Below are 12154 nucleotides of genomic sequence, written 5' to 3'. Positions count from 1 at the left end.
GCCCTAAATGAGTTTATATGCATTTAATCCTCAACAGCCCTAGGCTGAATACTGATGTTACCCTGGGCAAGTTATATAAGTTGTCTTACATACAGAACTTTTGTTAAATAAAAATTTTAAATTACACTTACTTGTTAGGGGAGAGCATGCATGTCCTGCTGTGCATGTGGGAGTCAGAAGACAACCTGTCTGTCAGTTCTCTCCTTCCACTACATGGGAACCCAGCAACTCAGGTGAACTCAGGTTGGCAGGTTCCTTCAGAAGCACCCATACCAGCTGAGCCACCGCTGGCTCCATCCCACTTCTAATCCGGGGAAGTACCAGGATTCAGACTCAGTGGTCTTGGCCCCTCAGCCTATATCCTCAGCCCACTTACCTATGTTAAATATTGTGATGCTTGTTTCTCAGAAATCTCAATAAAATTTACTATCTGCCAAAACAGCTACCCTTCTCAGCTTGACTTTTGCTATACTCCATCTCAGAATCTAAGGTGAAGTGGGCTACTGGGGGTTTAGCACTCCTAACAGGTGCTCATGCAGTCAGGATCCACTCATTTCACACTGAGGGAGTACGCTCCAAGCACTCTTACTATTCCTGGATGAACTTTTCCCGTCACTTTTTTTTTTTTTTTCCTTTAAATGTATGTGCCTATGCAGTTACACAAAGTCACCAGAAGATGTCAGATCATCCAGTGCTGGAGCTAAAGGCAGGTGTGAGCCAAATGTGACTGCTAGGAGTCAAACTCAAGTTCTCTGCAAGAGATCCAAGTGAGGCGAACAGCTGAGCTATCTCTCCAGCCTCCTTCCTGATTAAATAAAAACCAAAACCAAAAATATTTACTTATTAAGCGTGTATGTGTGTGTGTGTGCGTGCATGAGAGTGTCACAGTGAAGAGGTTACAGGACAACTTGCAGGAGTCAGTTCTCTCCTACTGTGTGGGATCAAGATAGCAAACTCAGGTTGTTAGGCTTGGTGGGAAGTGCCCTTCTTGACTCTTTGAGCCATTCTGTCCCAGTAGTTATTTTTTATACAAAAGCTCAGGAAAAGATACATTTTGCACTTCATAGGGAATTATTTTATGTCTAGGTCAGGTTAAGAAGCATTATATATCACTATGAATATCTGTTGAATAAGTGATTAGATTCAAAATAAGACTATTTCACCCTTTATACTTGAGCTACTTCCAGATTCTCACTTGTTAGATCTTATTCCTGTTTCTTTCAGTCTCCTGAATCTTTCCCTTTCTCGCAGGGTTCTGTCCGTGTGCACTACCACAATCCTAACCTGTGAACTGGTCTGTTGTGCTCTACCAGTCCTTGTACGGCTTGGTCCTTCCATTTTCAAATCGCCACTGGGAGCACACCAATATACGCCTTCGAAACCATGGCTAAGTGCCTTATTTTTCACTTAAGAGGATCTCTACAGTCTGATCCTGTTTGACATCTCCAATACTATTTCATCTATGTACCCACTTGTCTGACATATTGACAAAAGACAGTCACCAAAAAGGGCTGTCAGGCTGAAAATGGAGAAGAGGGAAATGCAAAAGTCAACCCTAAGGCTAGGAGTGTGACAGTGGGATAAGGGAAATGTAGAGTAAGGGAATGTCTAGCTCAAAGGTGTGATTACGCAGCTATGTGCGTTTGTCAAAAATCGTCAGATGGCTCATTTACCAAATGAGCATTTTGCCCTATGTAAATTTTATCTGAAAATAAACAAACAAAAAGTCCAGTCCATAGGTGATAATCTCATTAAGGCACCTTCTTGCAGTGCACTTCAATAAATTATAGCAAAAGAAAGACAGAGGGGGGGGGGGAGAGAGAGAGAGAGAGAGAGAGAGAGAGAGAGAAAGAGAGAGAGAAAGAGAGAGAGAAAGAGAGAGAGAGTGTGAGCAAGCAAGCCTTAAAAATGAATGTTCAACTCAAATTAATAAACACCCAAGTTGAAGCTGACCATGATGGCGCACACCTATAATCCCAGCACTCTTGAGAGGTAGAAGGGTCATCTCAAGTGCAAGGCCAGCTACAGATACACAGCCAGATTCTGTTTCAAAATCCCAAACCAAACCAAAAACAAAAAAGCAAAATGTCAACTGAGAACTTTTAAACAAGGGCATATGATGCTCACTATAAATTCCTTTAATTCTTGCCCAACGAATTTCATAAAACGCTGAGAAACAAGTATTTACTTTTGAATTTGGTCTGACTGGGAATACAGAGGGACACTGAAGAGGTGTGGATCTTGGAAGATGAACTAGTGACACAAAGATCTGAGGCACCCGGGGATCTAGGAGAAACACCAGGAGCTGAATGTCAGTGCTTACTTCCTGTGCTCCTTAAACACCTCTGCATCCATGTCTTCTGTTAACCTCAGTTCTCTTCTTCAAGCTTCTTCTGATCGCCCTGCCCTTCCATGCTCAGCCCTGGGATTTGTTTATGGTATTATCATACTCCTGTCATAAGCAGGGCTGATATTAATAGACTCATACACAGAGTATCCACCTGGATTTCATGAAACAATTTGCAATTGAAGAAATGAAAACCTGCCATATCTAAAAGTCTGCACTTACAATGACTCTTGTATCCAAGGTATAGCTTTTACACCCACACCCATACACTTAAAGGCACATTGTATGGTAGACAAAGTAACTTGCAACTTGCCCTTTATAAACCAAGATAAAATTTTTATTTCCAAATTATTTTCATTTTATTTTAAATTTTGAGACTGAGTCTTGCTAGCCTTGAACCTGATTTTCCTGATTCTGTTTTTCAAGTACCTGCTACCACATCTGCCTTTTCTGTTTTTTTCTTTTTGAAACAGAGTCTTACTATGTAGTCGATGCTGGGCATGAATTCTAATTCCCCTGCCTCGGCTTCCTAGAGTCTAGGGTTCCAGGCTTATAGTACATGTGGTACCCAAATCCTAAATATAGTTGGTTATTCTTTTTCTTAGGACCTTTTCTTTCAGATTTTATATATTTTATTTTGTAGAAATATAAACAAAGGAAGAGAATGGAATGGCTGGTTTTAGGCAACCAAATTATTTGTATTTTCTGTTATTGAGAGAAAAAAATCATAAATTTTTCTTTAGGACTCCAGTAATTCATTCATGGAGTACCTTCATAAGACTTCCTTGTTTCACTTCTCAGTTTATACATTTCTTTTCCTTTTTTTGTTTTTTTAAAGATGGAGCCCTTTTTTTTTTTTTTTTTTTTTTGGTTTTTCGAGACAGGGTTTCTCTGTGTAGCCCTGGCTGTCCTGGAACTCACTCTGTAGACCAGGCTGGCCTCGAACTCAGAAATCCGCCTGCCTCTGCCTCCCAAGTGCTGGGATTAAAGGCGTGCGCCACCACCGCCCGGCTAAAGATGGAGTCTTACCTACACTGGTTTTGAAATTTTCCTCCTCCTGCTTCAAATTCCTGAGTGTTGGGAATGTCCTGAATGGGCCACCACCCCCAGTTCTGAGTTTATAAATTTCAAGTAAAAATAGGCACCAATTTGGTAACAGGGTCACCCTGTCTTTATCTGACCCTAAAATACATCTGTTGGAGCCCTTCCCAGGTGGAGAGGTGACTGATCTCTTACTACCATCTCTCCAATAGACAGGGAGCTCCCTAAGGTCAAGAACTGTGTCTTTGGGCTGGAGTGACGCTTAGCCATAAGAACACAAGCTGCTCTTACAGAAGACACAGGGTCAGTTCCCAGTACCCACATGGCAACTCACAACCATGGGTAATTTCAGTTCCAGGGGGCTGATGCTTTCTTCTGACACAAAATTCAGACACATAAAAGTCCACATAAAAAGGAACTGTCCCCTGTTGATCTTTGTGCCTCATCATACAGTAAGCACTCAAACAGCGATAGGGTAAATTAAACACAAAAAGATGAAGGAATGTCTTAACCCACACCAGTTAAGACAAAGTTGTGAGCTCATTTTATTAACTTGATCAGTTATTTACTACTAGTTTAGAAACTCTCCTCCAAGATGACCCAAGGGGCACCTTTCCTATAATTTCTAACAATCATTGTGTTCTTAAGCCTTTGATCAACAGGCTAAGAGAACAGCTTGATTAAAAGAAGCCAGCAATGATTAAATTGCCATCACTTTTCCCTAGGCAAATCTGGCCACTGGTAATACCTTGTGATGGATAGCCTATGCTATCCCATCAGCTCAATGGTGGCTGCCACTGCCTTGGCTCAAGGCTACTTCCTCCTCAGGAAGAACCTGTTTCATCAAGACCCCTTCTCCTTACCTTTTCTACCCTCTCTCTCTCTCTGTCCTTCTCTTCTCTTTTCTTTTTCTTCTCCCCATGTCCGTCTGTGTGTAAAGCTGCAGGTGGCAGGGTGGGGATACTGGAGGCAGGGCCGGGGATTAGCACGTGCTCCCGAGCAGGGCCATGCTCTCTGGCAGAGCTTCTCTTGGTCCGGGAGTGCCGCTTCTCCTTGTGTCTGTCCTTGTCCTTCTTCTTCTTGCTCTTTTTTGACTTCTTCTTCTTCTTGATCTCCCTGTAAGAGTCGTCTATCACCAGCTCCCCGGCCTCTAGCTCCCCAGCTGAGGACGATTCTGACTCTACTAGAATTGGGTCAAGCCCTGTGATATCAAGATTGGCACTGTGGGGTTCTGGAAGCTGGGAGGCATCAGACCCACAGCCTTCTGGGCCAGGAGAGGAGTGTGAGTCTGATGATGACTTGTGCTTCTTCCGGGCCGTTTTCAGGAGGCTCTGTAGCTCGTGTCCTAGGAGTAAAGCACCTTGCTCGTCCCGAGCTAGTTTCTTAGAGGGCTTCTTCAGAGAAGCCTGTTGGGCAGGGTACTGAAAAGCCTCCTCTTCCACTGAGCTGCTTCCCTTCTCCTTTGGTGAGAGAATAAGTTTCATCTTTAAGCCATCAGGCTCACGAAGAGTCAGTGTCTCTGTGTTCACATAGAGTGGCTTCATTTTTTTGGGTTTGTGGGCGTTGCTGTCATCCAGGGAGAGCTCTCCACTGCTGCCATTGCCCTTCTTCTTGTGGTGCTCCTTTCTGCTCTCTGAATGGCTTGAGGAACTGGAGGATTTCTCCCCTGCCTTCTTAGAGGACTTGGCGCCTGCTGCCAGTGGGGAGGTAATAGCTTTCAACAGGTCCATTGCTGTGTCAGGAGACTGTGGGCTAGATTTCTTCTTTTTCTTCTGTGATGATTCCAAAGTCGAAATATCTAGAAATAATCGAGAAATACTATCAATAGGACAGGAAGTAACTTGTAGCAAGTGCCCCCTCTCACCAAAACCCAACTGCCACGAGGAAAAGGTTAACAGGAGTGATTTCGGGGGGAGACACTTTGGTTCCTAACATTCAGAGAGAACCCCCATGTATTTCTTGGCTTGGTAGACTCAGCCTTTGGCCCTGCAGACCATTCTTGCCCCTAGAGCTGATTCTCTTCCTTGAGTCTTCACAAGAGACAGAGAACATACTTAGGATAGAGTTGTGGGATTAAGGGTAGTTCCAATCTAGATCAGACTGCAGCCCGAGTGTCACTGGTTCTTGTGCTGAGGACAAACTCATTCTAGTGAGGTTAGTCTCATCAGCCACACATAGAGCATAGCTAAGAAAATGGGTTTTCTGAGTAGATATATGCTGGCTGAGAAATGCCCCACAGATATGTAGAGGGCCCAAGGGCTGCGTCTGGCAAAGGGATGGATGCTAAGTAGCAATGGCACAGATAAGTGAATGGTTGGGGGGAGAAGGAACCTGGTACCTTGTGTATCACAAATGAAGACTGTTCTTCTATGCTGAATCCTCCAAAATACCAGCCCTCCACCTCTCTCCTCCTTCACACTGGTTTATCGGCACTCAGAACAAGAACCACTGTCCTGTTAAATAGGCCACTGAGTCAGCAATATCTGGGATCCCTTCCCCTACCCGACTCCAAGAACCAGAGATGTGCATATCCCACCTGCAGCCCATTCCCACGCTTACCTCCATAGTAGTAATCATCAGGGGAGTGCTTCCTCTTCTTCTTGTGTGTGTCCGTCCCCAAGAAGAACAAATCACTGTCCTGTGGTTAAAGAGGGAGAAGAATTGGCGAGTAATAAGACGGCGAGGGAATGGTTTGGAGCCATTCTTCTGGGATCCCGGCTTTGACAGACATCTGGAACTGACCTTTAACTTCTTCTTGGAAGAACTCCTGACCTGCGCAGCAACTTCTTCCTCTTCCCTTAAGAAATCTTTGTAAGACCGCTTCTTTTCTCGTTGGCTTCGGCCAGCTGCAAGTCCTATGTCCTCAAAGCTGTGATCACCATCAAAGCAATCTGGGAAGCACAGGTTCATTTAGGGATGGAAATGACAAAAGTACATAACAACAAAAGGCCAACAGTCCCATTTCCAAGTTAAAGTTACATCTCAGTGCGTCCACTGAAATGCAGGGCTAAACCCAGAGGGCCAAGAAGACTTCTGACGACCTGGCTGCAAACACAAGACTCAAACCTGCAAACACAACGCTTCCATTCTATCCAAATGCTCAGTGTGCGTCCTCAGACATGGTTTTTAGTAGTGATCTGGCAGGTGGATACAGACTTGCGAGGGAAGGCTGAAAAGGGTAAGGATTCATGTGTTGTGCTGCTCTGTGGGAGTCCAGTATAAGATTCCTAGTCCCAGACTCCTGTACACTGGAGCTGGCAAGGACTGAGTGCTGCGGGGATCACCCCAAAAAACTAAGACTCTTATTTCAGACTCTTGTGTAGGAACCCCTGTCCTGGTTTTCATGTCCACGGGCCCAGAATGGGGATGATGTGGAGGCTGTGTCTCACACAGTCCTCTGGAGCATCACTTGGTCTAGGCTGTGGTGCCCAGTCTTGGTCTCTACATCCATGGACTGCAGGGACGGAAGAGGTTATGCCCTCTGGAATGCTTCTGAGTAAGGGGTCATACCTTCTTTCTTCATGGAGTCATCATAAGCCATGGTGGTCCTGCAGGGCCTTTGAGAATGTGTTGTGTCACTGTGTCCAGGCTCCTCCCGTCTACAGGGCCAGGTCTGAGAAACAAACAAGGAAAACCTTCCTGTAATGTGAAATCACTGTGGAGAAGCAACCTTCCAGGTGGAAATTCCAAGTATCCAAGGGCTGACTGGAACACAGGAGTGTCTTGTCAGCTCCTCCCTCTGTGCATATACTGGAGTTCAACTTGCAGGGAGGATACTAAGCTTAACTGGAGTTAAATCATGTCTTAAAGTTGACATTTGAAGAAATATAAAATATTTCCCAATTAAAAAAAACTTCCAAAATTAATGAGAATTTCTGGAATGCCAACAGGACTAGTGACACTGAGACAGGGTAGAAACTGACATTAAGTCAGAGGCATGGGTTCAGTCATAGTCACAGGATGTACAGATAAAGCCAGATGCAGAGGAGGACAGAGTACACCAATAGTGGAAGACCACAAAGTCCTACTGATGAGACTTGATGAACTTACAAGTTAAACAGCACATATACAGGTATTAATAAAAACTTGCCATTCTGTTGGGCTTTATGAACTTGTTCAAATTAACCATGAATATGGGCATACTTCTCAAATGTGTTGGCTATATGGAAATTTCCAACGCTAACAAGCCCTTTTTAAAGGCTTGTAAGAAATATGGAAAATTGTCATTTATCCACTGGTGATAAAATTTATGATTCTAAGATCTTTTTTCATTAATTTATAAGTACTATAATTATTTTGTCTTTTGAAACAGGGTTTCTTTACATAACCCCGGCTGGCCTAAAACTCACTATATAAAGCAGAGTGGTCTAGAATTTACAGAGATCTACCTACATCTGCTTCCTGAACACTGGGATTAAAAAATGTTCATCACCTTACATAGTTCTAAATATTTTATTGTTTAAAGCAGTGGCCTTCCACCTGTAGGTCAGGCCATTCCTTTGGAAGGGGGTGGGGGCTTAATCAAACAACCCTTTTACTGGGGTTGCCTAAGACCATTAGAAAACTCAGATATTCAGTCATAACAGTAGCAAAATTACAGTTATAAAGGAGCAACAAAAAATAATTTTATAGTTGGGGGTTACTGCAACAGGAGGAACTGTATTAAAGGTTGTCATAGCATTAGGAAGGCTGAGAACCACTGATTTAAAGCTTTTGTGGCATTCAAGTTTAGACGTCCATATTGACTTTGAAGGTGATAAAGTTCTATGTTGCACTGTAATGTAGCAGCTCTGGCTGGCCTGGAACTCACTACTTTGCAGGATATTTGAAATAACTATTTTCAAAAGTTCTTTCAGTCAAGTGCTTAGAAGTTAGTCTAATTGGTAATTTAATTTTATTTTACCTTCATCATTATAAATGGCTTTAGGATTACTGAAGGAGAGTTCTGTAACATTATTAAGCCCTTCAGATAGATGTGGAGAAAACAGAAGCACAGGTTTTACGGGAAAGAAAACATGAGCTGGATTAATGGGAACGTTTCATGATTTAACCAGTAAGTTTTTATTTAGTGAGGCTTGGTGGCAAATATCCTTAATCCCAGCACTCAGGAGGCAGCAGGGGCATGTGGTTCTCTTTAAGTTCCAGCCCAGTCTGGTCTATATGAGTTCCAGGCCAGCCAGGGCTCCAAAGTGGGACCTGTCTCAAAACAAAACAACAAATACTGTTTGTTTAAAAGCCACATAAATACAATGCACAGGTAGGCCAAAGATGACAATACAAAGAAAAGCATTGCCATGGTTTCTGAAGTCTAAGAAATACAAACTGTGAAATGAAGAAGTTTGCTCAAGGTAAGGGAAGCAGCAGTGAAGGGAATACACACAAAGCAGATTATTTAAGCAGCTGGCACGCTGGCTGCTCACAGGGCTTTTCTAATGCAGGGTCAGCAGACAAGATAGACATGGCCAGTTTTTCCTGTTCTAGTGTTTAATTACTAAACTTTCTCACATGAAAACTGTTCTTCACTTCCAACCCATTGGTGTTGACTTAAAAAAGGAGTGAAGGTGGGCCACTGAAAATGATATTCATTTAAAGACAACAATTTTTGCCAGGTGGCACACACCTTTAATTCTAGCACTTAGAAGGCAGAGATTGTTAAGTGGCTATCTTGTGAGTTCAAGGCCAGCCTGATCTACATAATGAATCCCAAGGCTATTCAGAATCTCTCGAACAAACAAAACAATGGCAATATCCTCACTAGTTCAAAAATGATGAGTTTATTAGAAAGCCATTTAGGTCACCTTGGCCTTCACAGGCTGACACTAAGTAAAATAACTTTAGACTGAAGTTTCAGGCTTTTTATGCCAGATGAATTTTGGCATAGAATTCCTGAGAAATAATGGCCCCCTTCTCCCCAGCCCAACATCCTTATTTAGTCTCATAATACAGTCATCAGTCCCTGGTCAAACACCAATACACTTTTAAATGTAAGTGAAGGCAGGCCCAGAGACTCATAAACAGGTTTCCCCCCTTGAGAACACTAAAACTAATACAAAATAGAATTAAGCAACGTCTTATTGGGGTGGGAGCTAACTGAACTCTTTACTAGGTATGAAGGTATTTCCAGACTGCTATGAGAAACTACTAGATTTTAAAAGGGTTGGAAACATAAAATTAGGGAATGCTCCTGAAGGTAGGTGAACATGGATGTGCTGGCTCTGTGTATTAAGATTATGCCTGCTATTACCGGAACTTTCTTAAAACAAAGACCAGATGTGTGTAGGAAAAGTGAGTGAGCCCTGAACACAAATCCAATATGTAGGGCAGTCCTGAAACTGAGAAATACAATGGACTATTCTCAGTTGGGGCAGACTGATGGGCCCTAAATGGTGGCTCAGGGTTCAGTGGTGGCTGACTCATAAGAAAAAGACAGTACCAGGGATAAAAAGGTGTCAAGCAGCAGTGTGAAAGAAAGCAGAGTTCAGGAGCATTTATACAAAATTAGATGAACCCCATGTCTCAAATTAAATTGAGGGCTCAGGGGTAGGAAGTAAATTGGGAGGGTTAATGAAGATGAAAAATTAAGTTTGATTTTCACATCAGAAAACAACTACATCAAATGTTGGCAAACATAAAACAGGTGCCAAAACCCATTCTCTTGAATTCCATAATTTTGGAGTTTACAAAATTTGATCTTGTCAACTTCTTGGGGCAGGCTAATCTTACAGTTAGTGTTTGTCTTAGTGTGCAAAGACATGACAGTATAGAAAAGTTCATTTATTAATACTGTTTATGTCATTATAGAACGCGAATGCTTAGAAAACGTGAACACTGTTGGCTCGGCTCGTCCAAGGCTTTTCTTCAGGGTATGAGAAAGAAGAAGCAGGCTGTTAATTCCACTCGAAAGTAAAACTGCAGGTCGACCTTCCGCACATGCTTTTGGGATAACCAAGTAAATATGAAAACAGTTAAAATCTTCAAAGGTAGGATTTTGTTATTTTGGAAATTCAAAGTGTTAACTATAAAAAAAGTTTCAGAAACTAATTTTTTGGAGGTAATCTCAGTTCCAGCCATTGCTAACAGTATCATCATCCCAGAACAGATCGGAGAATTGAAAAAGAAGAAAGAAAATCCACCCAGTAAACTGGGCGAGGAAGGTCTGTCTCCTCCAGATAGTTATTTCCTCCAAGGCTGTTTTTAGGAACTCAGATTGCCAGTCCATGTAGTCAAAGGAAGACAGACATCCAGCTGTTGGCAGATTCTGATAGTTTGTTGCTACTTCTCGGGTAGCACAGGTGAATTCTTGTTGCAGTGGGTTTCCTTCCTTTTCGGATCTCTTAAGAGTTCTTGCCACACCCTTTTCCAAGGACCTACTACCTAGGCAGCACTCCAGCCCCTGCCAACTTCGGAACTTGTAGAGATCTCCACAGCCAGAAACGCGCTTTGCATCTTCTCTTGAATCTTCTCGTTGTAAAGCTAGTAAGTGGAACCACGACCACTACACAGATTGGCTGATAACACACGGCTCCAAGAGTCCAGCGCTCCAAATTTTGACAAGCCATGCGTAATCAATAGGCTTTACTTTGGATGCAGTTTTTTAAAAATTTATTTTGCTATGAGGGAACAGAATCAGCCAGTACTACAAACAAGGGCGGGGCGGGTGGTAGACATACCTTGTCTGCTATATGATATAAACTAAAGTGAATCTTTAAGTAGTGGCTGCGGAGGGGGAAATGGGCCTGTATGGAGAAGACTCCAATTAAGAAGGCATGTCCAAACTGAGTCGCACGCGGAAAAACACACACAATACGAGATTGTTTATCCATACAGTCCCCAAGACCACCGTTCCCGGGGTCCCCGCTGGGATAACCTCGGCAGGTCTGCGGCAACCGCTAGTTCAACAAAGCTTTGCGCAGCGAAAGGAGCTCCGCGCATCCTCTCCGGCTCGCCGCGCGCCCAGCCCGCCCGCCCGCCCGCCCGCCCGCCGGCCCGGGACCTCTCCTCCTGACAGCCCCAGGTAGCCCGCGCCCCGGGTCCCCAGCCGCTCGCCGCCCGACCCGTGTTCCCGCGTCCCGTCGGCCTCGGCGCCCCGGAGCGCCCAGACAGCGGCGCAGGGGGAGGGGCGGCGCGGGCCGCGGGTCCCTGGGGCGGCCGCACGCCCCCTCCCGGCCCCGCAGCTTTCCCGCCTTCCCCGTTTGAACAGCTCCCGCCGCCTTCCTCCTGCGGCCCGCTCCAGCCCCTTCCCCGGGGCGGCTGCAGCCGCTACTCCAGTTCCCGGCTTGGCCTCTGAGCTAGGCCGCGGCGGGCCTGAAGCGCCTCCGGGACCGTGTCCGGGGGCCGGAGCGGTGGGCCAAGGCCGGGCGGGGCCGTTGCCGCCCCGGGGTGGGGGTCCGGCCGGGTCTGGTGGGGGCTCCGCTCGCCGCTACCTTCACTCGGCTCGCTCGGATCCCGCCTCAGTGCCGCCGACCGCCGCCATCTTGGAGAAGGAGAGAAAAGCGCGAGCAACCAGGGAGCCTCAGTCGAGCCCAGATCACAGACTCCTACTGAAGCGGAGCTACCGCGCCGGCGAAAGAGCGTCGAGCGCATCGAATAAAACCTGCTTGCTGAGCGCGGTCGTGGTACCGTTTGAGAATTCACTAACTACTCCGTGCCAGGTAGCTTTGTCTAGAAATCTCTTCTCGATATAAACAAATAATTTCCCAAATCTTCTGATTGATTATTTTTAAACAAAATAAATAATTTTTCTGCAAAAAAAATGCAAATAAAAAA

General features: G+C 44.7%; 1 protein-coding gene across 3 annotated transcripts in view; it reads right to left on the bottom strand.

Annotated features, from left to right (window-relative positions):
* Positions 1–11945, bottom strand: part of Hmgxb4 (HMG-box containing 4) — a 38311-nt gene extending 26366 nt beyond the window's left edge. The window contains exons 1-5 of one of the 3 annotated variants that reach the window (XM_034522689.2): positions 11812–11914; positions 6899–7001; positions 6131–6279; positions 5948–6026; positions 4252–5186 (exon numbers count right to left, since the gene is read on the bottom strand). In XM_034522689.2, coding sequence (XP_034378580.1) covers positions 4252–5186; positions 5948–6026; positions 6131–6279; positions 6899–6929 — 1194 coding nt within the window. In that variant the 5' untranslated portion in view covers positions 6930–7001; positions 11812–11914. Of the gene's footprint in view, positions 1–4251; positions 5187–5726; positions 5842–5947; positions 6027–6130; positions 6280–6898; positions 7002–11811 lie in introns of those variants that run through there. The other 2 variants (XM_034522692.2, XM_076915425.1) reach the window with 2 other exon arrangements.
* Positions 11946–12154: the final 209 nt, after the last annotated feature.

The sequence above is a fragment of the Arvicanthis niloticus genome, chromosome 18, assembly GCF_011762505.2.
Source record: "Arvicanthis niloticus isolate mArvNil1 chromosome 18, mArvNil1.pat.X, whole genome shotgun sequence".
Taxonomy (NCBI): Eukaryota; Metazoa; Chordata; class Mammalia; order Rodentia; family Muridae; genus Arvicanthis; species Arvicanthis niloticus.
Note: the sequence above shows the minus strand (reverse complement) of the source record. Positions and strands in the feature narration are given on the sequence as shown.